This window comes from Brassica rapa, chromosome A10, assembly GCF_000309985.2.
Source record: "Brassica rapa cultivar Chiifu-401-42 chromosome A10, CAAS_Brap_v3.01, whole genome shotgun sequence".
NCBI lineage: Eukaryota > Viridiplantae > Streptophyta > Magnoliopsida > Brassicales > Brassicaceae > Brassica > Brassica rapa.
In genome coordinates this window covers 5398531-5424671 of record NC_024804.2, presented here as the reverse complement: position 1 = coordinate 5424671, position 26141 = coordinate 5398531, and the positions used below count along the sequence as shown (strand labels likewise).

The window sequence follows — 26141 nt, the reverse complement described above, 5'->3', positions numbered from 1 at the left end:
GCTGCAACCACCACCACACGGCACCGGCAAGGAGGAGGGAGAGAAGAGAGGGATCACGGAGAGGGAGAGAGAGAAGAAGAGAGAGACGGCGCAGGAGGGAGAGAGGTCGACGACTAGGGTTTTCGGCCTCCGGAAATTCTTTGCAGAGCTTCGCTTCAGATTTCTGATGAGACAAAAGAAGGGGGCTGCAGCTCTTTTTATAGGATGGAAGGAAGGAACCCTAGGTTTTTGTCAAACGGGCCGTAGAGAAGCCCATTTCTTTATGAAACTTTTTGGGCCAGGAACCGGGCCGTTACAATTCTCCCCCACTTGAATGGAATTCGTCCCCGAATTCCGTGTGTCGATACTCCAACTCTAACATCCCGAACCCAAATGGGTAAACAACTCGTCCTTTGAAATCTAATGGTTCAAGCAACAGACCAGGTTCCATATACCTCACGGAGATCCAACGTCCTCTTAAATCCCAAATCGATTCTCCAACAGCGTTCTCATCCCTATATTGCTTTCATCTCATATGCATTTCCATATCACCACCACTCTTGTCGACGTAATTCTCTGATGGTCATGTACATCTTCTATCCTTTCATAAAGCAGCTCATCATCAACAATTATATCTGCTAAGCGGTTTCCTGGATCATCTCAGGCTCGAGATTCTGATCTTCTCCACTTTGGTCCAACATAAGGGATTCAACATGGTTGTTCATACAATTCTCATAGGGGATATCCATTTGCTCGAGTCGTAGCTAATGTCTTGCATGAATTCAACTAATATCAGATCCATTAACCAACTTCCTTTCTAAGCTCAACACACATGTACACCACATAGGTTGATTGCCATGTCCTTGGCGACCCAACAACAAAAATATATTGTTATCATATTCCATTTCCATTTTGACACATAGAACTCTTGCATCAATCATATACGGCCTCACACCCCACTGTTCTCAACAAAAAAATCTCAACTGCAAAGCTCCATTAAAATCCTCTTTATCTTTACCCATAACAGTTCCTCTTCGAATTCTGATAAATCTGTTTGCTGCCCACTATAATACCCATTGCGACCAATAAACTTGTCCCATGATCTTTCTTCACCGTTGCGTGGTACCCAACCACATCTCCGTTGATTAACTTAGCGAGCACTTCATCTCACGAAACTTAACAAGCTACTCCCAAGTACCATCACACTCTTCTGGTGGAATAGAATATTGTGTCTTCGATCATCACTACCACATGCTTATCTTAATACGCTTGCGGCATCGTACATCCACTTCACAGGAACATGTTGCGCATCAGTTGATCCAAAGACACACTTCTACAACTGGTAATGTCCATTACCAACTCGTAATGTTGTCTTCTGGATATTTTTCTTTGATATCAGAATCTGGCAATACCATAATGTCAAATCGCTCTTAGTGAACTCCAAAGCTACTTGCTGTAGGTTCCAACAACTCAACGAACTATATGGTGCTAACCGATATGGTTCCTTTGACTAGACGATGTTCTGTATTTCTGCTCTATGGTATATGCACTATCTCAGTTCCATGGGTTCTTAAAAATGCTCAAAAGCATCTGCATACCCGGCTACTGCAGCAATGGTATCCAATACTTAGAGCTTTCAGTTCCAAATACAAATCATTCTCCTTTCCACTTAAGTCTTCAGCTTTCAACATCAAGATAGCTTATATCCATATCCTAATCCTTATTCCATTAAAGACTACTCTCCTTTCCTATCGAGGATTATGAGTACATGCCAATACAATACATTAACTCCACGTGCTTGGTCCCGGTCTGCTTTCCTAGATCTCTACCTATTCATTAATCTCTGACCTCCGTATAGATTCTCGCTAAGCCCCGATGCTATCCCTAACACACTGCAACATCCCGAACACTGGTACACCTCTAAATACAGATCCCAAAATTCTTTCACTTTATATCATTCTAAACTCCAACCCAAGCAGGTCTCCATGCAGGTTCACACCGTCGAGAGATATTAACACTACCACATACACTCCCATGGTCATAATTCTCTATACTCCCTCGGTCCTTACCCAGGTAGCCCCAATTGAAGTTGCCCTTGCCGGGACCGGTAGTTAGGATAACACTTCACCGCGGATCCTACTAGTTGAGTCCAGCAGCCCCGACTTGGTGTTTAGCTACTCCGCACCAAACATATCCTTGTCCTCTGAGTCCTTCGGTCTGACCATGTTTTCTTTAATAAACGAACCTCCTATCATAGCCCTATTGATTGTACTGGTAGTACGCTCCCATCCATTATATCCTAGTGTGGTTCTTCTCGCACTTCCACTCTTGTCACAACGAAACTGCCTTGTGGTAATGGCGATGTTGCAAGTTCCCCTTGGGCTCTGAGTATGTGATGCTTGGTTAGCCTATGATCTTCTTACAATCAAAACTATAACTCTGCACCCTTCTAGATTAGCTCATGATCCCAATAATCTTGCACGTCACAACTATTCTTCAGATCGGTTCTCATTTCTTTCAGGAAGCGGTGAATCAGTTCTCGCCCCCTTAGAGGGTGCCCGACAAATCTCCTCAGGGGAGGGTTACATCCTTATTGTATTCCCTTACTTTCATGTCTCTCTGGCCGATATCCTAGAACTAGCCCTCCATTAGATATATGTCTTTCCTCGGGAAATACCTTCATTGACTTATGACCTCAACTTGTTTTACTGCACCTCTAATGTTCCTCCAAACCCATGATATCCGCCACAACCTTCACGCTCTCGGTAGTTACATTAGTTGGGTTTCCATCTCTGGCTTTCCTTCAACCACTCCAACTCATGTGTCTGGCGATGAAACTTCGTCAATGGGCTTCACCGAGTGTAGATCGGATTCCACCATGCAGGTCCACGATACCGTAATTGTCACTCTGGTCGTTACTGATTGTCGAAGACATCCTTCAAGTAGACATCCGACCAGAACCATAATAGAAATATAGATATAGTGGGTGGTTTTGAAATCGTTCACAACTTTCAGAAAAATCAAAACTTTCACACACTTTTCTTTTAGTGAAAACAAGTTTTTTTTTTTTTGAAAACGTCGGAAATGCCGATCCCTTAGGACGGAACTAAGGGATCTTAACCCGCTCTGATACCAATTGTAACGGCCCGATCCCCCGGCGTCCCACCGGATTTATCGAAAGGGCGTTATGGACACGTGTCTACTCATTTAGACAACCCTACGTGTCCTGTTACTGGTCCCAAGAGTCGACGGACGCATAACCTTCTTTGAAATACCGTCACACCCACATCCATATACTTCTACTTACAGTCCTGCACACAGGGAAATGGAAATGGAGGAATGAGCAACAAGTTACTCAGTGAAGTGACTCTAGAACAGCCTGCCCGCATGACACTCTATACTACTCTATGCGGGAACTAGGGCTGACTAGCCACTACAATCAGTTAATGCATCTTAACATTTCATATCATCATCATTATTTCCAAACATTCAACTCCATACATTCCTAGCAACCTAGTGATTAATCAATACAATGATCTCACTCATTGCCACACACGTCAAACCTTAGACTTAACCGACTCATCATACCAGACCGACTCAATCCTGTGACACCTTTAACACCCCGTTAACCGACCATGAACTAAGAAATCTACAATGCACGTTTTTATATCCCGCCTCTTGCGGTTGGCACATCTTTTCTTTTCACTGTGGGTAGCTCCCGCTAGGCTTCTACCCCATATTCTTGTGGATTCGCCACATCTCCTATGGGTGCTTCCATATTCTTGTGGATTTGCCACAGCTCCTATGGATACCTAGCGTAGAACTACTACCACACATACTTCCCTTAGACTCTATATGATTTCCCAACCCATGCTTAACCTTAACATTATTCTCTTATACATTCACTTATCCTTTCACATTTTTATCCACTTTCACTTACCCCTTCTCTTTCTCATTCACTTTCCTTTTTCACTTAGAATTGTACTTGAACTCATTCACTAGACGCCACCCATTATCGGTGTCACTCATCCCACTCATGTTTCACTTACAATATCAATAGCAATCAGTAGTCATCTATCATCTTAGCATTCATTCTTTCTAGCATCCTAGCTTTAATCACAAACCACTCATGGGACTACACATCCAAACATACAAGCATCAATTACTAATCATTCATCACCACAACAACAAAAGACAGTTCATTAAGTCCCATTTAACAGTATGAGGGTTCTTATGCATCATGATCCATTCATCTATCAACCTAGTAATAACCATGTTCTATCATCCTAACTCTCAAACATGGTCTAATCAAACCTAACTCCAACATAAAGGAGTATACAGAACATGAGAACAAGATGGGTTCAAGACACTCCACCTTAGCCTAGATCTGAATCTGGATCTAGAAATAAGAGACAAGGTAGAGGAGATCTGAACAGATCTGGAACAAGGAAACAAGAGAGCGGCGAGATCTGACCACCACCGCCAATCGGCTGCAACCACCACCACCACCACCACACGGCACCGGCAAGGAGGAGGGAGAGAGGAGAGAGATCACGGAGAGGGAGAGAGAAGAAGAAGAGAGAGACGGCGCAGGAGGGAGAGAGGTCGACGGCTAGGGTTTTCGGCCTCCGGGAATTCTCTGCAGAGCTTCGCTTCAGATTTGTGATAAGACAAAAGAAGGGGGCTGCAGTTCTTTTTATAGGATGGAAGGAAGGAACCCTAGGTTTTTGTCAAACGGACCGTAGAAAAACTCATTTCTTTATGAAACTTTTTGGGCCAGAAACCGGGCCGTTACAGTGACCCTTTCTTTATCAATCAATGATGTTCTATACACACTCCTTTATTATATTTGTTCCGCCTTGCGTTGATTCTTCTCTTATATAAATCGTATAGTGTGTGACATGATTATGTCACGAGTAATCCAAACCAACATCATACTGGTTTAAACTTTATTATTGACTTTATAGATATTTCTCTTTTACTGGATAATTATCGATTTGTTACAATAAACATCCTAAGTGCTTTTAGACTAGTATCCTCATTGTTTTATATAAAGCTTAGCTGCTATGAAAGCTAGATATTAAGAATACGTTTTACAATCTTTTACTTTCACAATATCTTTCTGTTCAAGCAACATAACTATCAATATGATCTCAGGCTCTTCGATTTGATCCTTCTTCCTCTGTTATCATCTTCTAGATCTGTGCATCCGCTTTCTTATAATCTGTAAGTAGTGGTTTCCTCTTTCATAGTGTAATCTAAATCCATCAAAATGTGAAAACCTTGGCTAAGGAAGCTGAAGCTATGGCCATGAAATCTCTTTCTCCCACAGAGCTATGTTGTCACGTCATTTAGGAAATCTGCCCATCTATTGACACATACAGGTTCAGGATCCATTCACATGAAGATTTCCAAGCTAACTGTGGACTCAAGGGTGACCGACCTCTACAATAATAATGTCTACACTATTAATTCATCTCTAATGTTAACATATTTTCTGCCTAGATTTTATTTATTCACATGAAATGTCGTTTATCTGCGTATGCTTTTAGACAAAGATTTATGCAGTTTTTATATTTTGTTGTTATGAATTGTTTAGCCATGTCTGAGTAGTTTTCTTTGTTAAACTTAGAGTTCAGCTATTCATGAGGGATTCCCAAAATATAAAATTGCTAAGTGATAGGATATGAATCAACTAAATTGTTCTTAGTGCTTGTGTTCTACAGTAGCTAACTAGGACCTTGCCTACAGATATTAGGGAGCAAGCGGAAGCTTGGTTCTCTGTCAGAATTAGTTTAGATTGTGCTAGTATTCCCAGAAACAAACGGAAGCTGATTTAGTTAAACCTAGTGAACACGTCAAATCCGTGCGATAATGTTCTATGGAAGGTTCATCGATCGCCAACTCATTAGTTGTATTGATCGACGGCATGACAGTCTGAAAGGTGTATCGAACGACACCCCATTGTTGGAATCGATCGACAGTTTATTAGGACCAACAAGCGACAGTTGAGGTCCTAGATCTGGCGATAGATAGTCTAAAAATACGAAAGTTGAACGACTATTCTTATTGTTTGAGTTCTAGAATATCCATTATATGTTTAGTATTTGTATCATTATAATTCTGATTGTCTGAATAGAAGCCCTAAGTCTAACGTTTCCCACATCTGTATTAAAACCCAAATCAATTAATCAAAGAGTTACTTGTTCACCCCTGCTATTTACTGCTTTAAAACCTATTTGCCTAGCTTAACTACATAACTAGATAGATCTATTGTGTGCATTATCTCCCTGGGAATTTGATTTCTAAGTGCTACAACTCGACCTCTTATTTGAGAGAGTAAATTACTCCTTATGGTAATTTGAGTGATGTCAAATGGAGCTACCAAAATTCCTTGAGGAGCTAGCTGGCAATGAATACTTATTCAGCTACGTGTTACTCCAAATAATTTCACCCCTAACCACCGTACATTCACCGTCTCTGCAATTAGTGACAACCTCAGGTAGAAGTGTGTTAATCTATGTTTCACACTCTTTCTTTGTGCTGATTTAATGTCCCACTGTTTTGTAGACCAAGCCCAGTCGTGGATCTCAAATCTGGACAACCAGCAGCATCTGCCAGTTCTACGGGTAATGCGGCTAATATAGCACTAGGAAATGATGAAACAAATCAGCCAAGTTTTGCAGGCAACGAAAAAACTCGTAAATGCCCATGTGAGTGATAGTATCAAGACTATCAAACCGTCAACCCAACTTAGCTTTTGTCTCATTTTAATTTACTATATCCATATGTTAACTACTATGAACTTTGGTTCTCTTTTGGATTTTCCGAACCTTTCTCTTAAAGAATTAAGAAGATTGTAAATAATTAAGGTAACGTTGACATGTCTTTGCTTATTGAGATTGTCTATAGCTTTATGAATATTCACATGTAGTATGTTGCTATTATATAAATAATATAATTATTTGTTGAGAATATAGAAATTTACCGCTGAAAGAAATACAACCTCAAAATAAACAGCATTTCACATGTTCTTCCCACACAAAATATACACAAGAACAATACAAAAACCACGGTGTTCATATCCCGCCAACAACACACAAACTATACAGTTCCGACAACAGCAACATCACAATTTCAACAACTTCACAAACTTCGGTTTCTCCTTGCTATCATGCAAAAAACTACATCTACAATCCCGCGTTTGCGCGGAGTCTAGCCCCTAGTGTATAAGAGAAATCAAAGCAAAATAGAGGACATATCGACTTTATAAACTAGTGTCTCTGCTGTTTAATTTGTTTTATCCAGGGGTGTTCAATCCGGATATCGGTTCGGTTTCGGTTCGGTTTTTTTGGGTTTTCGGTATTTCGGTTAGTAAAATATAACTACCATTCTAAATCCATATTTACTTCGGTTCGGTTCGGTTTATATACCGTCGGTTTTCGGTTTATTCGGTTTTATACCAAAAAACATAATTATTTTGTTTGAGATCATATTATATGAATTTTAGAGTCATATTGTCAATACAGTCATTTATTAAAAATATATTACATGTTCAAATAAATGAACAAAAAAGTAAAAATGCCTCTACCATCAAATATAATAATCAAATCTATAACTAAAATCAAAGCTTGAAATTTTGAAAATAAAAATATGAAACAAAATAGAAACATGAAAGAAAAGTTTTTCCACTCTTCCATATTTAGTGTTCATTAAAGTTATACTTTTTCAATTGAAAATTTTCTATTAATTATTGTCTATCAAATTTATAATCTTCATATTAATTTAGTGAAGACTAAAATAAATAAAAAAGATCAAAAAAGACTTAGAAAATAAGATGTATGAATTGCGATGTATTGTTATTTAGTTATAGTTCAAACGTTTTACAAATTAAAGTTTTTTATTACTATAAAATTATGGTAATAGTTATTAACACAAATTTAACTTATGTAACAAATAGATTTTCATGTATTGTTATAAAATAGATACATATTTACATGTTTCTACTTTTAATCGGTTTTGTTCGGTTTATTCGGTTTAATCAGTTATATACCAAACCATATCCAAATCCTACGGTTTTTATAAAATTATATCCATTCGTTTTATATGGTATATACCAAAACCAAACCATATTGTCTATTTCGGTTCGGTTCGGTTCGGTACGGTTCGGTTTTACCATATTGAACAGCCCTAGTTTTATCCCATAAATTTGTTGTACAGCTTTTATCAATCGTACAAACAGGCCCATTAGAGAATTAAAGCCCAAGATGACCTTCTTAAGCTAAAAACCTAAACCGTGTTTTCTATTCCGCCGTGAGCTGGCGTTTATCGATGGCATTGGCGATAACGTTTGGCATATTCGCGTTGCGTCGTATGAGTCTATACACAACAACAACAACAAGCATTGAATCTCCACGGTTCCAGAAACTTATCGAAGATCTAAGATGTTGCAGAGACGTTGCCCAAGTTTGTCGAATCCATGGCTACATGGTGAAAACAGGGATCGACAAGGACGATTTCACAGTGAGCAAGCTCATTGCTTCCTCTCTTCAAGATATCCGATACGCCTCCTCGATCTTCGAGAATGTCTCCAACACTAATCTCTTCATGTTCAACACAATGCTCAGAGGTTATTCTATCAGCGACGAGCCAGAGCGAGCCTTTCCGGTCTTTAACCAATTGAGAGCTCAAGCTTTCAGCTTGGATCGCTTCTCTTTCATCGCAACTCTAAAATCATGCGCTCGTGGATTGTGTAGTAGAATCGGTGAGGGTGTGCATGGGATCGTATTGAGATCTGGGTTCATGCCGTTTACCGATTTGAGAAACGCTCTTCTTCATTTTTACTGTGTCTCTGGGAGGATCAATGATGCTCGGAAACTGTTTGACGAAATGCCGCAGAGGGTCGATGCTGTTTCGTTTAGTACTTTGATGAACGGGTATCTTCAGGTTTCTAAACCTGCGTTGGCTCTGTATTTGTTCAGGGATATGCGGAAAAGTGAGATCGTTGTTAGTGTTAGTACGCTGCTTAGCTTTCTTTCGGCTACCGGTGATCTTGGAGACTTGTTAGGAGCTGAATCTGCTTATGGGTTGTCTATCAAGACTGGCCTTGATCTTAAGTTGCATTTAATCACTGCTTTGATAGGTATTTACGCCAAAATTGGGGACATGAGTTCAGCGCGCAGGATCTTTGATTGTGCTGCAAGGAAGGACGTTGTTATCTGGAATTGTATGATTGACCAGTATGCCAAAATGGGTCTACTGGAAGATTGTTTATGGCTACTGAGGCAGATGAAGTATGAACAAATGAAACCAAATTCATCTACATTTGTTGGGCTGTTGTCTTCCTGTGCGAGCTACGAAGCATCATCCATAGGACAGAGCGTTGGAGACTTGGTGGAAGAGGAAAAAATAGCTTTGGATGCAGTACTGGGAACCGCACTTGTTGATATGTATGCAAAACTAGGGATGCTTGACAAAGCTGTTGAAATTTTTAATAGGATGAAGAACAAGGATGTCAAGTCCTGGACCGCAATGATCTCAGCTTATGGAGCGCATGGGCTAGCAAGAGAAGCAATAAATCTTTTCTATAAGATGGAGGTCGAGAACAGCAATGTGAAGCCCAATGATATTACTTTCTTGGTTGTGTTGAATGCTTGTAGCCATGGAGGTCTGGTAAAGGAAGGAATCATATGCTTTAAGAGGATGATTGACATATACCGCTTCATACCTGAAGTTGAGCATTATGGCTGTGTGGTTGATCTTTTAGGCCGAGCAGGGCAGTTAGAGGAAGCATATGAATTGATGCAGAATTTGCCTATCACAAGCGACTCAACAGCTTGGCGTGCTTTGCTAGCTGCTTGTAGAGTCTATGGGAATACAGATTTAGGGGAACGTGTGAGAATTAAATTGGTTGAAATGGGTGAGAGAAATTTTGCTGATGCAATTCTTTTGGCTGGAGCACATGCTGTTGCAGGGAATCCGCAAGGTCGACAAGATTTATTAGATAATGAATTGTATAAAGAGAAAAAAGAAGCTGGATATAGTGCCATTGAAATAGAATAGAGTAGGGGAACAATCTGTGGGCTTCATTCAACTGTGTTGGAAAGTAAATCACGTCAGGAACCAACTCTGTTCGTTTCATCACCGCGGAACGCAGCGGTAGCGTCAAAAAATTAAAGCTTTAACGACAACAACACAGCACAGATGAACCACGGCTGACTGATTTTGCAGTCGTGCGGCAACAAACAGAGGATAAAACGGACGCAGAAAATATCAGCGGCATCGGCTTCTCGTTCACCGTTCATTATTTTGCCGCTGCCGCTGGATGTGGCGTCTATGAAACGAACAGACCTCATATATTTATGTTCGCGTAACGGAGTTTTGCTTATAAAACGTTAACCGTGCATAGTGAAAGCAAAATTAATTTTGAAAAATCCTAGTTCTTTTTGATCTCTCTTCTTTTTACCCTTTTCCCCATCCCCATACTTGGACGTGTGTGTCTGAGTATCCCTACTTGAACTTTCTGTTTAGACTGTTTAGTTTCCAGAGTGGCATCGATTGACGCCAATGGAGTGTCGTTCGAAGACTGTTAAATTATCATTCATCACGCCACTTTCAACTCTTGAGACAACGACATGCAGAGGATTCCAGAGTGGCATCAATCGACAGGTGTCATTCGCCTTTGTCAAACATTCTGCCAGCCATTTTGACGGAGCGGAAGTACCATATAGTAACCGATAATACAAAAGTAACGTTGAATTCTGAGAATAACTGTTATCTCAGCCGTTTTAAGTCTGTTGAATTCTTAGAGAATGCCCAGAAGTAAGGATTCAAGAATTGTTTAAAACAAAACCCTAAATTTATATTTCAATAATCAAAGTCGTATCTCTCACAAAGCCGAGAACACGCTATATATAGTAAACATAAAAGCCTTAGTCAGCTAAATAGCAAAACCCAAACCTAATTATAAAAGGAAAAGCAAACTATCATAGAAAAAGAAATATAGAAAACCAAAGCCGGTGTAATTAAGGATGTACGCTACATCAGGTTCACTCCCGTACGAGAGATTCAACCACGAATCCCGAAAGTATGTCGTCATCAGACTCAAACTTGAAGAGATGCTTCACGTTGAACACATCGGCGGTATGTATATGGGAAGGAAGACGAAGGTGATAGGCATTTGCATTGATTTTCTCGACTATCCGAACAGGTCCAAATTTGCGCGGTTTGAGTTTGTTGTATTGACCAACAGGGAATCGTTCCTTGATCAACACAGCCCAGACGTGATCACCAACTTGAAAATGTACCTCTTGACACCGTTTATCCGCTGACCGTTTGTATTTGATTGCCGTGCCTGCCAAGTTATCTTGAGCCCGAGCATGAACCTCAACTATCTCATCAACAAGCTCCAATGCTCGCCCATGGAACTCGCCGGGTTGAGGAAGAGGAGACAGAGCCAACGGTCTGCGCGGAATCACGCCGTAAACCACCTTGAACGGACTAAAACCAAGGCTCCTATTATGAGCATGGTTATGAGCAAACTCAGCCTGACATAAAAGAGAGTCCCACGACCGAACGTTATCACCAACCAAGCAGCGCAACATGTTTCCCAAGCTTCGATTAACAACTTCTGTTTGGCCATCAGTTTGAGGATGATACACAAAGCTCATGTTCAAACTAATTTTAAGTAGCTTCCAAAGAGAACGCCAAAAGTGGCTGATGAAACGGGAGTCACGGTCGGAAACTATAAAAGTCCGAAGACCATGTAATCGATAGATTTCACGAAAGAATAAGGTGGCAATATGCACAGCATCCGTTGTCTTCTTACAAAGAATAAAATGAACCATTTTTGAAAATCGATTGACAACCACAAAGATCGAATCATTGCCGCGTTGGGTTCGCGGAAGACCAAGCACAAAGTCCATACTGATATCACTCCATGGCTGAGTCGGAATAAGCAAAGGAAGGTAGAGACCAGCATTAGACACATGTCCTTTACCCTTCTGAAAAGTCGTGCACCGTGCCACGAACCGTTCGACGTCACGCCGCAAGGTAGGCCAAAAGTATGAGTCGGTGACCAGCTTAAATGTACGATCCCGTCCTATATGGCCTTCGTGATGTAACTGCACGATGATCTGTAGCCGGAGGCTACAATCAGGCACACACAATCAATTGTTTCTGAAGATAAAGCCATCGACCAGAGAATAATCGGATCGTATTCCATAAGTGAGATCCAACTAGACCGAAGAGAAGAATGGATCCGTCGGGTATAGCTCCGCAAAGCACTCAAATCCAGTCACACTCACCCGTAATGTAGACACCAACGCATGACGGCGACTCAAAGCGTCCGCTACTTTATTAAGTTTTCCTGACTGATGCTTGATCACAAACGTGAATTGCTGTAAATAAGCTATCCAAAAGACGTGGCGTGACGAAATCTTGTCTTGCGTACCGAGATACTTCAACGCGACGTGGTCTGAAAAGAGTATGAACTCCTTATGAGCCAGATAGTGATGCCAATGTTTAATTGCTTGGACGATTGCATAAAACTCGATATCGTAGGTGCTATACCGAGCTCGAGCACCAGCCATTTTTTCGCTATAGTAAGCAATAGGGCGACCTTGCTGACTTAAGACCGCTCCAATACCTAATTTACTTGCGTCACAATGCAATTCAAAAGGCAGGTCGAAGTCGGGAAGTACCAGAATAGGGGCTGTCGTGAGCTTAGTTTTAATAAGCTCAAATGCTTGAGAAGCTTCCTGCGTCCACATAAAAGACATGTTCTTCATGCAATCTGTAACGGGAGCCATGATGGCGCTAAAGTTATTCACGAAACGTCGATAGAAGGATGCTAACCCATGGAAGCTACCGACTTCAAAGACCGTTTTTGGTGTGGGCCACGAGGCGACTGTGGCGACCTTCTGCGGATCCACCCATAGTGCCGCGGCAGAGACGACATAACCAAGAAATAAAACCTCTGAGACGCCAAATTCACACTTGTGCTTTGCTACAAAAAGCTTTTCGCGTCGTAAAGCAACTAGAACGTCTTGTAAGTGATCGAGATGGTCATGGATGGATGTGCTAAATACGAGAATGTCGTCAAAGTAGACGACAACATATCTTCCAATAAAAGGACGAAGAGCTTGATTCATGACTTGCATAAATGTGCTAGGAGCATTAGACAAACCAAATGGCATAACGAGTCATTCGAACAATCCTTCACGGATCTTGAAAGTTGTCTTCCATTCATCTCCACGACGAATCCGAATCTGATGATATCCATTTTTCAAGTCTAGTTTAGTGAAAATAGTGGCCTTACCGATCTTATCCAAAAGGTTATCAAGACGGGGTACTGGAAATCGGTATCGCGTGGTGATCTTATTGATTGCGCGACTATCCACACACTTACGCCACGTTTTATCCTTCTTCAGGATCAGGAGAGCTGGCACGACACATGGACTAAAACTTTCTCGTACATAACCTTTAGACAAAAGGTCCTCAACCTAATGCCGTAACTCTTCATGTTCTTCGGGGCTCATGCGATAGTGAGCGCGTTTAGGCAAGGCGGCATTTGGCACCAGATCAATGTGATGATGTATGTCTCGGAGAGGAGGTAGTCCGGCAGGCAGCTCGTCTGGGAATAGGTCCTGAAACTCCTTGATGACTGTTGTAAACGCGGGAGGAATAACCACGGTTTGTGATGGTGTTGCATCGATTGCTACTAACGCATACAGTGGGCAAGACTCACGAAGTTCCTCTTCAAATTGGGATTTTGATATGATGAGGAGATTCTGTTGTGTAGCGTTTTGTTGCTTAGTATCGTGAGGAATATTGTCGGCATCCGGAGACGGTAGTAGAGTGATTTTGCGTCCTTGGAACATGAACAAATATGTGTTGAGTTTACCATTATGGATAACTTCTCTATCATATTGCCATGGACGGCCTAATATGATGTGAGACACATCCATCGAAGCTATGTCACAGTAGAACGTATCTTTGTAGAAGGATCCGATAGACAATGATAGGAGCTTGCGTTGAGAGACAAAGACCTATGCGCATGTCTGCATCCAGAGAAGCCGATAGGGATGCGGGTGAGGCTCAGTTGTCAAAGAAAGCTTGCGAACTGCTTCCTCAGAGACGACATTAGATGAGCAGCCCGAGTCTATCACAAATCTGCAAACTTTGCCTTTAACCGTACAAGTAGAGCTAAACAAGGATGTTCGCTGTCCATCTTCACTTGCCTTAGGAGCTAAACAATTCCGGCGTAGCATAAGGAAAGTTCCAGTGTCACCGCAGACTTGTTCTTCTTCTACGTCTTCGTCCACGTCGTCATCATCGTAGATAGGATCTCCAATGACTTCCTTATCACTGGCGAATAGAACACGCCGTCCTAGAGGACAAGCGGTTTGTATGTGGCCACGCTCGCCACAAGTGAAACAGCGGAGAGCATTCGGTCAAGCTGGTCGTGGTTCTGCTACTTTCGCAACAGGTTCCCCGGTGTGGTCATTGTTACGTGGACCCGTTGATGTTGTAGTCGAATCATGCCTTGCAGCTGATTTGGTGTCGTTAGCGATCGTAGTGGAGCTAGTGCGGGAGTTTCCAGACCATTGTGTAGCCCCCAAACGTGTTTGCTGTTCGACTAGTAATGCTCGTTGTCGAGCCTCCGAAACAGAGCATGGATCAAATTGTTGGAACATGTTTTGGAGCTGCGATCGTAAGCCTGCAATAAAACGAGCCACTAACAGATCCTCAGAGTCATGAATATTCATTCGTGTGAGCATCTGATAGAATATGTTAGCATATTCCTCTACGGATCGTGATCCTTGCCAAATATTATGAAACTTCTGAAACAATAAGCACTCGTAATTTTGTGGGATAAAAGTTTTCCTCATATGTTTCTTGAGCTTGTCCCATGAAGTTATCTTGTCCTTGCCACGACGAGTCCGAGAAAGTTTAAGTTGGCTCCACCATGACGTGGCGTGTCCGCGAAAACGAGTCGTAACGAGAGGCACCTTTTTGTGTTCTGGAACATCTTTGAATTCTAAGAATTCATCGAGGTAACAATCCAGTATAGTAGGTCCTCCTGTTGCGATCCTCCATGGTACTCGGGAATATCAATCTTTAAACCCGACGTCCACCTTGTGTCCTCGTTCCTGTTATGTCGTTCATGTCGTCGATGAAGTTGTCGATTGTTGTCGCCGAATGGGTTCTCATCGTCGACGTCATCGTCTTGTTCATCAAAGATAGGGTTGTTGATGAGGTGTTGGTTTTGTAATGGCGCTGCGTGTTGTTGTTGTGCGTTCGCGGGATGAGCTGCAAACACTGCTTGAACTCCAGTCTGAACTCCGGCCTTAATTGCTTCAGCCATTGTTCGTCTCATATTGTCTTGAAACTTTTCCTGAAAGTCTTCCAGGAACTGTTGCATCTGTGTCCATTCGTTAGGACGAGGTGCCATTGAAACCGAAGATCGATAATCACGACTAGAATCGCAGTTAAAAGGTCTCTGATACCAATTGACGGAGCAGAAGTACCGTCTAGTAACCGATAATGCAAATGTAACGTTGAATTCTGAGAATGCCCTTTATTTTAGCCTTCTTATGTCTGCTGAATTCTTAGAAAATGCCCATAAGTAAGGATTCAAGAGTTGTTTAAAACAAAACCCTAAATTTATATTTCAATAATCAAAATCGTATCTCTCACAAAGCCGAGAAGACACTATATGTAGTAAACATAAAAGCCTTAGTCGACTAAGAAGCAAAACCCAAACCTAATTATAAAAGGAAAAGCAAACTATCATAGAAAAGGAAATATAGAAAACCAAAGCCGGTGTAATTAAGGATGTACGCTACATCACATTTTCAACTCTTGAGACAACTACATGCAGAGGACCATAATAAATTTTACTATAAAAAGCTAGATGCACACTTCTGTCTGGTGAAACATCTTTGTACAAGATATTTTCATCAATATTTGCGAATGACACTATATTCCTTTGCATGTCAACTGTTGTACCCACTGTAGCTAAAAATCTATTTTCCAAAAAAAAAGATGTATAGATGAATTTCCTATCTCCAACACATAAAAGTCTATGAAGACCATGCAGTTTCCAACTTTCACTTCTAAATTGTTGACAACACCAAGTGGAGATTTGTTAGAAAAATCTTCAAGAATTCGTTTAAACTTGGGAACTTCAATGACAAGTTCAAGTTTCTCAACGGTGTCCTTTGACACAATACTAACTCCAGATCTTGTATCACATATAACATAAGGAAATTCAACCCCTGAAATAGTGCATGAAACCACAAACTTTCCAGGGTCTTGTATAGCCTTGTAAATTTCTTGATCACTACAACTGGTTTTCTAGTTTCATCATCCAGTGCACTAATATCTTCCATGGCCTCTCTAGAGTTCTTGAAGAACTGAAAGAATCAAAATTCTTCGTAAGCATCTTCAAGGGAGACACCTTTAGGTATCATTTTCTCTCTTTTGTGAAAACTAACCAATTTTTTTTGCGCATACGGGTGGTTACAGATGCTTGGGAACAATATGGTGTAGGACCTATGGCTTGTACACTCTTTCCTCAACCGTTCCCGATTCAATCATGCAAACTGGCGGTGCGTTCAACCATGAGCGTCGATTGACACTAGATGAGTGTTGATCGATGCCAGCCTTAGGTTAAGTTTCTGGATCTTTTTCTGATGGGTGTCGATAGATGCTTGTGGGGTCTCGATCGATACCAAGCTTCAGTTTCGAGTCTAGACCCAAATTTTCAAGCTGTTCTTCATCTTTCACCAATATAGCATTATCAAATTGCCTAAGATTTGTCTATAGCCTCTTCACAACTTTAGAAGTCTGTAAACTGAATATCCAACTCTATGACATGACTATTAAGAGCTTCAAATTTATCCTTCAGCTCAATGTATACAGAATCCAATTGTTTCTTAAAGTCTACAATCACCTTCTGCTGACCCTCTAAGATCTGCCTCATCATAGACTCCAACTTACTCTCTTGAGTAGTTGCATCATACTTAAAAAATTTGTTGAGGAAGACCTTTTTGGGGTTATGCCAGGTAGTGAGAGATCTTGGTGGAAGATGTTTTAGTCAGTAAACCGCATCTCCAGCAAAAGAGTGTGGGAAGAGCTTGCGGAGAATGTAGTCTTCAAAGACTCCTCCGTACTTATTGTCATAAACACTTAAACAACTCAATATAATCCATCAGATGCTCGTGAGGAAGACCACATTAGGGTTTCTCAGCCAAAAGAGAATGGTATGCATGGTTTGGCTCAAAGTCATTCCTCTGGAGCGTAGAACGATGAACCACATACTTGTTAGCGTAGAAATATTTAGGTTTGTTATAGTCTGCAAGTGCCCTCTATCGTTCAATTTTAACATTCACAGCCACAACAATTTCAACAGGGATTACAGCCTCCTGATCATCAATCTTCTGACCTGCTGCATTACGCATATGACCCTCTAGGTCATGCAGGTCTCCATCCAGATTTTGAATCAACACAAATCGCTCAATCATCTCTGTTATGCAATATATGGCGTTGATCGAAGTTGTAGTAGTGTCGTTTGACGCCTGAGTCCAATTAGTGTCGGTTGATGCTTCAATTGTGTCGCTCGATGCTTTGTTCTTGAACGCGTAGTTCGTACGTTCCAGCTCAGAAAACCTATGGTTGGTAAGATCAAAAAGCTATATTTTCTTGTTGATTATAGTATTGTAGTGCATGTACCTGAAACCCAAGAAAAGAAAAATAAAATAAGTAAAACTAAAAACAAAAAAAACCTAGTCTAAATCCTACACCTAGTCTAATGATAATCAGATTCTCTTGCAATGTTGGAAAATTTTATTAGGAAGCCTTATGTAACACAAGAAACGCGGAAGGCTGAATGAAATCAATGGTGAAGAAAGAAATGGCATTGCCATTCTATCTACACCCATCAGATGGACAAGGGAACTTGATTCCCTCAGTTCAGTTGAAAGGAGAGAACTACGAAGATTGGGCTAAGCATGTGCGGAACGCCTTGCAGACAAAGAGAGAGTTGGGATTTATAGATGGGACCTTGAAGAAGCCAGAAACTGGGGAAGAAGTTGAGCAGTGGGAGGTAGTCAACTCGATGCTTGTGGCAAGTTTGGAAGGTATTAGACATAGTGTCTCTGGTTCTCCTTTCACCTCTCTTCAGAATTCATATTATAAAAGATTGAGATGATTTCCTGAGATGCAGAGGGGTAGGTACATTACCAATGACCCCACTATTCTAATTCAAAAGAATGATCACACATCGTTGGAAGCGAGAGATATGTACATTATTGATGACCCCACTATTCGCCCACACTTTGTCAGATTAAAAGAAATAGTATTCAGAGAAGAGAGAAGAGAGAGGGAAAGAACCAGATAGTTACATGTCTGTCCAGATACTTGTTTGAGTTGATTCCATGTGTCTTTTGATTGATGCTCTCAAGATGTAGCCTACACATTTTTATTTATGCAGAAATGAGATCAGTAGAGGGGTATGTCAGGCGCTATCAGTGGAGTTGTGCGATGTTATGGTATAATGAATAAGCTACAATGTAGTATACTGAATCATCTCCGAGGTTAGCAATTAGCATTCCCACCATTCATATTTATAGAAATGAGAGTAGTGATGTTAAATTATGTGAGTCTCTGCTGTTTTCAAAACCTCTTTTATAAGACTATTCTTGTTTTGGTTGAGGACAAGCAAAATGGTAATTCTAGGGAAATTGATATACCATGTATTTTACCACTTTTTAGCCATGGTATATAAGTGTTTTAGAATCTATTTATTATGTTTTGGAGTTTTTTTAGAGTCTTTAAAGGTTTAGGTATGTTTTGTTGTGGTGATTTTAGAGCATTTTGGAGATAAAGACATAAGAAACTCGTAGTTGTTCATGGGACCAACCAGAGTTGACATTCAGAGTCATCCGTCGATCGACAAACATCACTTGTTGTCGATTGACAGCAAAGCGCGAAATCGGGGCGCTATTTCATGACCAATATGATGCCCAAGTCCCACATATTTACAAAATTACTCCCGGCCGACTTTGATCTAATACTTATGTGCTCTGCCATTGTATTCGACAACACACACTTTTTTATTTTCATTCATTCACATCATAAGGTTTTTAGGGTATTTTAGTAGTTTGGAGAGAATATCTAAGACTCTTTCAGAGCTTTGTATTGGAACTCCATTTTTTCTACCTTATTCTTCTTATGCATTTTATTCAGATTATTGCTATCCTTTGCTTTGCTATGTCTGAGTAATTCACTTATTAGATTTAAGGTTTAATTAGGGTTATGAAGGAGTAGCCAAAATTATAAAATTGCTAAGGTGATAAACATTCTTCTAGGAATTTCTTGTAGTGCTTGTGTTTTAGAGTATCTAACTAGAACCCTGATTTTAGGATTGTGGACAACTATGGTAGGTTCTGCACCATAATAGATTTCCTTGAGCTAAGATTGCTAGAAACAAACGACAGCTTATTTATTTAAAACTAGTGAACATATCGATCAACTCGCTAACCTTTGTCTAAAGTAGCATCGATCAACGCTAACTCAATAGCATCGATCGACACTCGATCCGTATCAACAAGCGAAAACTGAGATATTGGACTTAGTCAATAGAATTGATTCACAGCGGAAGTGGATACCTTTTGATTAGACTTCGAGTTCTAAGATTGTCAACCTAAGTATTTTATCTGATTATAATCATGATTACCTGAAACCCTAAATTTAGCTTCCTTCCCATATTGTTTATAACCTCCAATCAATCAACTAAACAACTAGCTTTGTGTAACCTGCTATCATTTATTTACTGTTTATTTACTTATTGCCTAGCTTAATCACATCTGTTTTAGATCTATTTTGTGCCCTCCTCCTTGTGGATTCGATTCCTAAGTACTACAACTGAATCTCATATTTGAGAGAGTAAAAGTCACTCCTTAAGGTAATTTGAGTGATATCAACGAAGTTGAGTTGTTGTCGATCGATGTGGGGCGTCTCTTTTTGTGGATTTTGTACGTTCCAAACATGCAGGGTCTGAGAATGATAGCGATTTTCCTTGTTGCTTCTTGTACTGCTGGGCATGCACTTGAAAAGATCAAGAAAAAAAATTATGAGAAAATTTTAAATAAGAAAAGCAACCTAGACTAAATCGAACTAATTACATCTAATGGCGATCAAAGCTCTCCGGCAACAGCGCCAAAATTGATATCACTGAAATTACCCTGAAGCGACTTTACTCTCTCAAATAAGAGGTTCAGTTTCAGTACTTAGGAATTGAATCCACAAGGAGCGAGTACACACAATAGATCTAAAGCAGTCAATGATTAAGCTGTCCAGTAAATTATAAAGCATTAGATAACTCAAAACTAAGCAGATTGATTGATTAGTTTGTTTGTAAACAATTAGAGAAAATAGCTAGATCTAAGGTTCATGTAATCATGATTATAATGATGTATAATTCTCAAGGTATGCAGATGACAATCCTAGAACTTGGTGTCTAATGCATAAGATGTCCAGCTTTCGCTGCGAATCAAATTTGTTGACTAAGTCCAGTATTTCAGCTTTTTTTAGTTGACACGGATCGAGCGTCGATTGATGCTATTGAGTTAGTTTCGATCAATGCTACCTTAGACAAGCGTTAACGAGCTGATCGATAGGTTCACTAGTCTTAACTATATCAGTTGTCTCTTTTTCCTAGCAATCATAGCTCAAGAGAACGAATTCTAATGCAGAACCTACTGTCATAGTTGTCTACAATCCTAAGATCAAGGTCCTAGTTAGCTACTCTAAAACACAAGCGTTAATAGCAATTCTTTGAAGGTTGCTTAATTATCACCTTAGCAATTCTGTAGTTTTAGCTAATCCTTCATAACCCTAATAACCCTAAATCTAACAAAGAGAACTACTCAGACATGATCAAACAAAAAATGAAAATAAACTGAACAGAATGCATAAATAGAATAGGCAGATAAGAATGGAGTTCCAATACAAGCTCTGAAGAAGTCTTGGATCTTCTCTCCAAACTAGTAAAAACTCTAAAACCTTATGCTGTGAATAATAGAAAATAAGAAAGCGTGGGTTGTCCAATATAATAACAGAGCACATAAATATTATGTTAAAGTCGGTCAGGGGTAGTCTTGTAATTATGTAGAACTTGGGCTTCAAGTCGGCCTTTTCACGCGTGTTGCTGTTGATCGACGAAAAGATGTATTTGTCGATCGACGATTGGCTAGCTCTAAATGTCGACTCTGGCTGGTTCTCTGAACAGGTATGAATTTCTTCTATCTTTATCTCCACATTGCTCCATAATCACCACATTGCTCCAAAACATACATGAACCTGTAAAGACTCTAAAAAGACTCCAAAACATAATAAATAGACTCTAAAACACGTATATACCAGGGCTGAAAACTGGTAAAATCCATGGTATGTCAGCTCCTCAAGTCATGTGCCTTTTCAATGGTTGGTTTGGTAGAGGTTCAGGAGTCATGTACGAAGGATCCATCTTCGTTCTTCTAAATCTTAGATCGGATTCTCAGCAAGTATATTTTTCGTTTCGCTCCACAGGCGCCGCCAAAATGTGGATCCTAAAATCCACAATAACTATTTGGTTGTGATTGTATGTAATAGATTAGGGAAGAAGAACTATGTTGATAACGATATCCTCATAACACAAAAGATGTAATCAGACTCAAGTTGACGAAAGGGACTTTTATATATTGAAGTTTAACACAAAAAATGTTTACAAGGTATAACAAAACAAGATCAACTAAGCTAGAAACTATAAGCTAAAGATAGTGAGAGTAAGGTCGAAGTGGATGGTGATATGTCTAGGCCTCAGGGCGTGTCTTTCTTCCTTTTTTTCTTTACGCTTTTATAGTTACTCTATTGATTACTCATTTTGATATTCTCTCTCATAGTTGGTTAGTAAGTGGCGGCGATCTCGGAACTCCCTTTGACTCGGATAAGATAAGGATGGGAGCTCGTCAACTTGTGTTGGATTTGGCGTTGCTAAGAACTCACATCCTCGACACCACAGCTGACTGGCACGAGGAGACTGCTGATTTAGGGCCCAACAAACACTCTGAACTCGTCATACAGGTTCACTCGTGACGATTTTTTCATGACGCTCTTTCATGACAGTATGTCCACGACGTATTGTCTTTAGAAGGTAGTCAACTGACACTCCATCCATGGTAGCTCAACTGGACGGCTCATCAAGAATGTTGTAGGACAGAAAAACGTGATCACACAGTCCGTTCTTGCAGAAATCTACAAAGTAAGAAGTTAGATTGGAAGATGATGCATGTCTACGACAGCGCGTTCGCGACAGTCTGCCCACGACACCTCATATATGATATCCTAACCATGACAGCTCGTTCATGACGACTTGTCTATGACATGAGAATAGGAGCTTACATCTACTCCAAGCAATTGGCTAATCACAATTCATGTCGAAATTTATTTGGTAAATTCATTGATCTCAAAAATATGCGTTTTTAGTGGGAACATGCATTTTTGCGTTTTTAGCGGGAAAATGCATTTGCCCGATTTTGGCGAGAAAATGTGTTTGTTCAGTTTTGGGGGAAAAATCTATTTTTCTTGTTTCGGGAAAATGTGTTTTGCAGTTTTTTACGGAAAAATGTGTGTTTTGTGTTTTTGCTGGGAAAATGCGTTTTCGGTTTTGGCTGTAAAATGCGTTTTTCCAGGTTTAGCGGGAAAATGCGTTTTCCGGTTTTGGCGGGAAAATGCATTTTTGCGATTTTTGGTGATAAAGTGTGTTTTTACTATGTTGGCGGGAAAGTATGTTTTTCGGTTTTAGTGCGGTTTACGCTTTTGGCGAGAAAGTGTATGTTTACCGTTTTGGCCGAAAAGTGTGGTTTTACTGGATTGGCCGAAAAGTGTGTTTTATGGAAATGTGCATTTATACGCTTTTTGGGGAAAAACGTATTTTTGCGGTTTTGGCAGAAAGTGTGTTTTTCAGTTTTGGCGAGAAAATGCATTTTTCGGTTTTGGCGAAAAAAATGTATATGGGACAATATAGGATTTTTTGGTTCGAAAATAATAATTTGATTTTAAAAAGTTATTTTGTCATTTATCATTTTAAATTGAACTAGATGCACCTGCATCCAAATGCACCATCAAGACTCACCCTCATTTGGGTGAGAATTTGAGATGAGTTTTTAAAAATTCAGCTGGATGAACCATCTTGATGTAACATTATAATGTACAAAACGAACATCGATTTGCATCTTCACCCAAATAGATCACCTAGGTTAGCAAACAAACAACACCTAACTCGTTAAAGCGTCTTTCGACGACCTATATTCTCTTGTAATGAACCATGAGGTCCATGACAGTCTTGATCTCTAGTCAAGGGTATTTAGGCAACGTTTAACCAAGTTCAGATACAATCAATAAAACCTTTCTAAATGTCTTTCGCTAGTTCCAAACTCAACACGAAAACTTCTAATAAACATTTTCATGTATTTCCAGTGTGTGCCGATTTCAAATTAAACAGGTCTCACGGAAATATACTGATAATCGAGAGCAAGGTGGTATATGACCAAAGGATTATGCATAATGTAAAATTGAGAAATTGTAGTATGAGAACAAGGAGTTTTCTATCTTCATATTCTAACAAAACCAGATTTTGAGAGCCTGATTTTCTTGTCTTTTACTCAAACTTTAATTTAATTGTTTACTATCTTGGCTTGGAAAAAATCATCAAACTAGATGTTCTAAAGTGTTTTATAATCCAAACAAAATCTTAGGTTGGGAGCCAAGTTAGAGAAACTTAGCAGCAACGTACTGTTCTCAATCCTCCCTATAAATAAGGAACTTGAATCTCCATCTTCCTCAAACTAACCACCTCAAGAAATACTCAGCCTCACATATCGAACACATCAATGGCCTCCTTGGACGCTATTAACCGCGGGACACCAACTCCAGACCATGACACGACTGTCGTAGTCGTTGTCTTTGTCTCTCTAGGTTGCGTTATGTTCTTGGCGTTTCTAGCGTTTGTCATTTGTTTCATGATCAAGAAGAAATGCAAGAAGAACAGTAATAAAAGTGAGATAGTTCGTGTAGATGAGCACTATAAGATGAACGAAGCTATAGTCGAGGGACCTCATGGACCAGAGGCAGTGGTGCTATCTGTTGAGGATGATGTTCATATAGAAGATTTGGTCAAAAAAGGGGAGAAAAAAGTGGGAAAAGACGGTGTAGTTGGATCTTCTCGTTCTTAAATGAGCCTTCGCTCATAAGGTTTCCACTCTATGTGTATAATTTAATTGTGTTCGTATAAATATGAATCATTCGTTTGGTAAAATATAAGGCGTCCGAGATATTTCATGTAGGTTCCTTGGAAGATAAGTAAAACTTCCTAGGTGATATATATTAGATGATCACATTGCTGTATCTGGGGATTAAATCTCTATAAGATTAAAATATTATAATTTTAAAAGTGGTTAATAAATTAAAGTTGTTGAACAACCAAAAAACTTTGTTTGATGAATGATGCACGTACGAGTTTGTGGGTAACTTAAAATCACGAACATTGTCACAGGCTATATATATACCGAGAATCCCTCGTAGAAATTTACTTGATAATCCTTTTTTTTTTTAACGACTCATTTGATAAGGGCAATTGTCAATAATAGCACCTTTTGAAGTTTATATCTCAAAAATAGCACTAGAAGTAGAAAGTCACAAAAATAGGTTTCATTAAAGGGGTAATTTACCCTTATACCCTTTGTTATAAGAATAAAAAAAAACATTTCATTTCCTTCGATCGCGAATCGTGTCGTCTCCTCTCGGGAATCTTCAAACCCTCACCGGCACTGTCGTCTCCGACTCGGGAATCGTCGTCTCCGGCTCGAGAATCATCTTCTCCGACTCGGGAATCGTCGTCTCCGGCTCGGGAATTATCTTCTCCGGCTCGCTAGTCATCTTCTTCGGCTCGCTAATCATCTTCTCCGGCTCGCTAATCATCTTCTCCGGCTCGCTAATCATCTTCTCCGGCTATCTAATCATCAGCGTCACACTCTCTACTCTCAAAATCGGACACAAATCACTATGTAACTTTTTAAAATTAGGGTTTTTGAATTAAAATTTGGGAAGCTTGCGTTTTGATTTTGATTTGTTTGTTACTCTTTCTTATTAACCAGCGAAGCAAATGAAAGACTTGAATTGTGGGAACACAAAGTTGTTGGAGCGTAATTCATCTCTTTGAGGTATGTTGCAGATTCAACCTTATGTGTGTTTTCTTTCTGAGAGATTGGTCTTCTGGTTTTTGCTTGTGTATAGACTTGTTCGTTTTAACGTAATATGATTGGTAGAATTCTAGTTCATGTGAAAGCATGTGTATAGACTTCAGGAAGGATTTGTATTGTTTCAGGAAACCCTTCCTGAAAATTGGATTTTTTTTTCTTGTCTACGCAGGATAGAAACAAGATGGGAGATTCAGTACCTCTAAAACTAGCACTGCCAGAGCTGAAGTATCCTATTGGTTCACAGCCAAAGGAAAAGTCAGCAATCAACCAATACTCAGGCTCAGAGTATATCTCTATTGTCAAAAGCATCCTAAAACCAGATGAGATGATAAGAGTCCGAGGATCATTTCTGGGACCTATAATGAAGCTCAGTGAGAGAGGATTGAAGTTATCAGCAAAGATAGTCTACGCCATTCTCACTAGAAGCATCGTTTCTGTCAAGGAGAATGAAGCCTGGTTCCATTTCGGTGCGCAGCCAATGAGGTTCTCTATAAGAGAATTTCATATGATGACAGGCTTGAAATGTAGTGGTGCATTAGAAGGACCACGAAGGGAAACCAAGAGATTTAATTGGGAATTGCTAAAGGGGCGTAGTCATAAGTTAAGTGACGTGGTGGACCAGCTCAGAAACACAAGAGAAGATGCTTCTGAGGAGAGAGTATGCCTCGCAATGCTCATCCTGGTAGAGAGCATATTATTGCGGAAGAGCAAAGGAGGGAGTTTTCCTTTGGAATATGCGAAAAATGCACAGGATATGACACATCCATGGGGAAAAGAGGCTTACATTGTGCTCCTGAAGTCAATTCAAAACGCTGTCGCGAATCATTTGGAGAATAAGTCCAAATTTGAGTTGCAAGG

At 40.0% G+C, this 26141-nt stretch overlaps 3 protein-coding genes across 3 annotated transcripts; 2 read left to right on the top strand and 1 right to left on the bottom strand.

Moving 5' to 3' along the window:
• Positions 1 to 8021: 8021 nt before the first annotated feature.
• LOC103847705 (pentatricopeptide repeat-containing protein At1g26900, mitochondrial) lies at positions 8022 to 17068 on the top strand. Its single transcript, XM_009124786.3, has 2 exons — positions 8022 to 10057; positions 17057 to 17068. The coding sequence occupies exon 1, from the start codon at positions 8311 to 8313 to the stop codon at positions 10039 to 10041; it is 1731 nt and encodes a 576-aa protein (XP_009123034.1). The 5' UTR covers positions 8022 to 8310; the 3' UTR covers positions 10042 to 10057; positions 17057 to 17068.
• Positions 13482 to 13946, bottom strand: LOC103847736. Its single transcript, XM_009124821.1, has one exon. The coding sequence runs from the start codon at positions 13944 to 13946 to the stop codon at positions 13482 to 13484; it is 465 nt and encodes a 154-aa protein (XP_009123069.1).
• A 67-nt stretch (positions 17069 to 17135) lies between the features above and the next one.
• On the top strand, positions 17136 to 24505 carry LOC103847706. Its single transcript, XM_033282068.1, has one exon. The coding sequence runs from the start codon at positions 23916 to 23918 to the stop codon at positions 24255 to 24257; it is 342 nt and encodes a 113-aa protein (XP_033137959.1). The 5' UTR covers positions 17136 to 23915; the 3' UTR covers positions 24258 to 24505.
• Positions 24506 to 26141: the final 1636 nt, after the last annotated feature.

Coding starts and splice junctions, on each gene's coding strand:
- LOC103847736 (XM_009124821.1), bottom strand. CDS start 13,946: ATGGATGTGTCTCACATCATATTAGGCCGTCCATGGCAATATGATAGA.
- LOC103847705 (XM_009124786.3), top strand. CDS start 8,311: ATGGCATTGGCGATAACGTTTGGCATATTCGCGTTGCGTCGTATGAGT.
- LOC103847706 (XM_033282068.1), top strand. CDS start 23,916: ATGGCCTCCTTGGACGCTATTAACCGCGGGACACCAACTCCAGACCAT.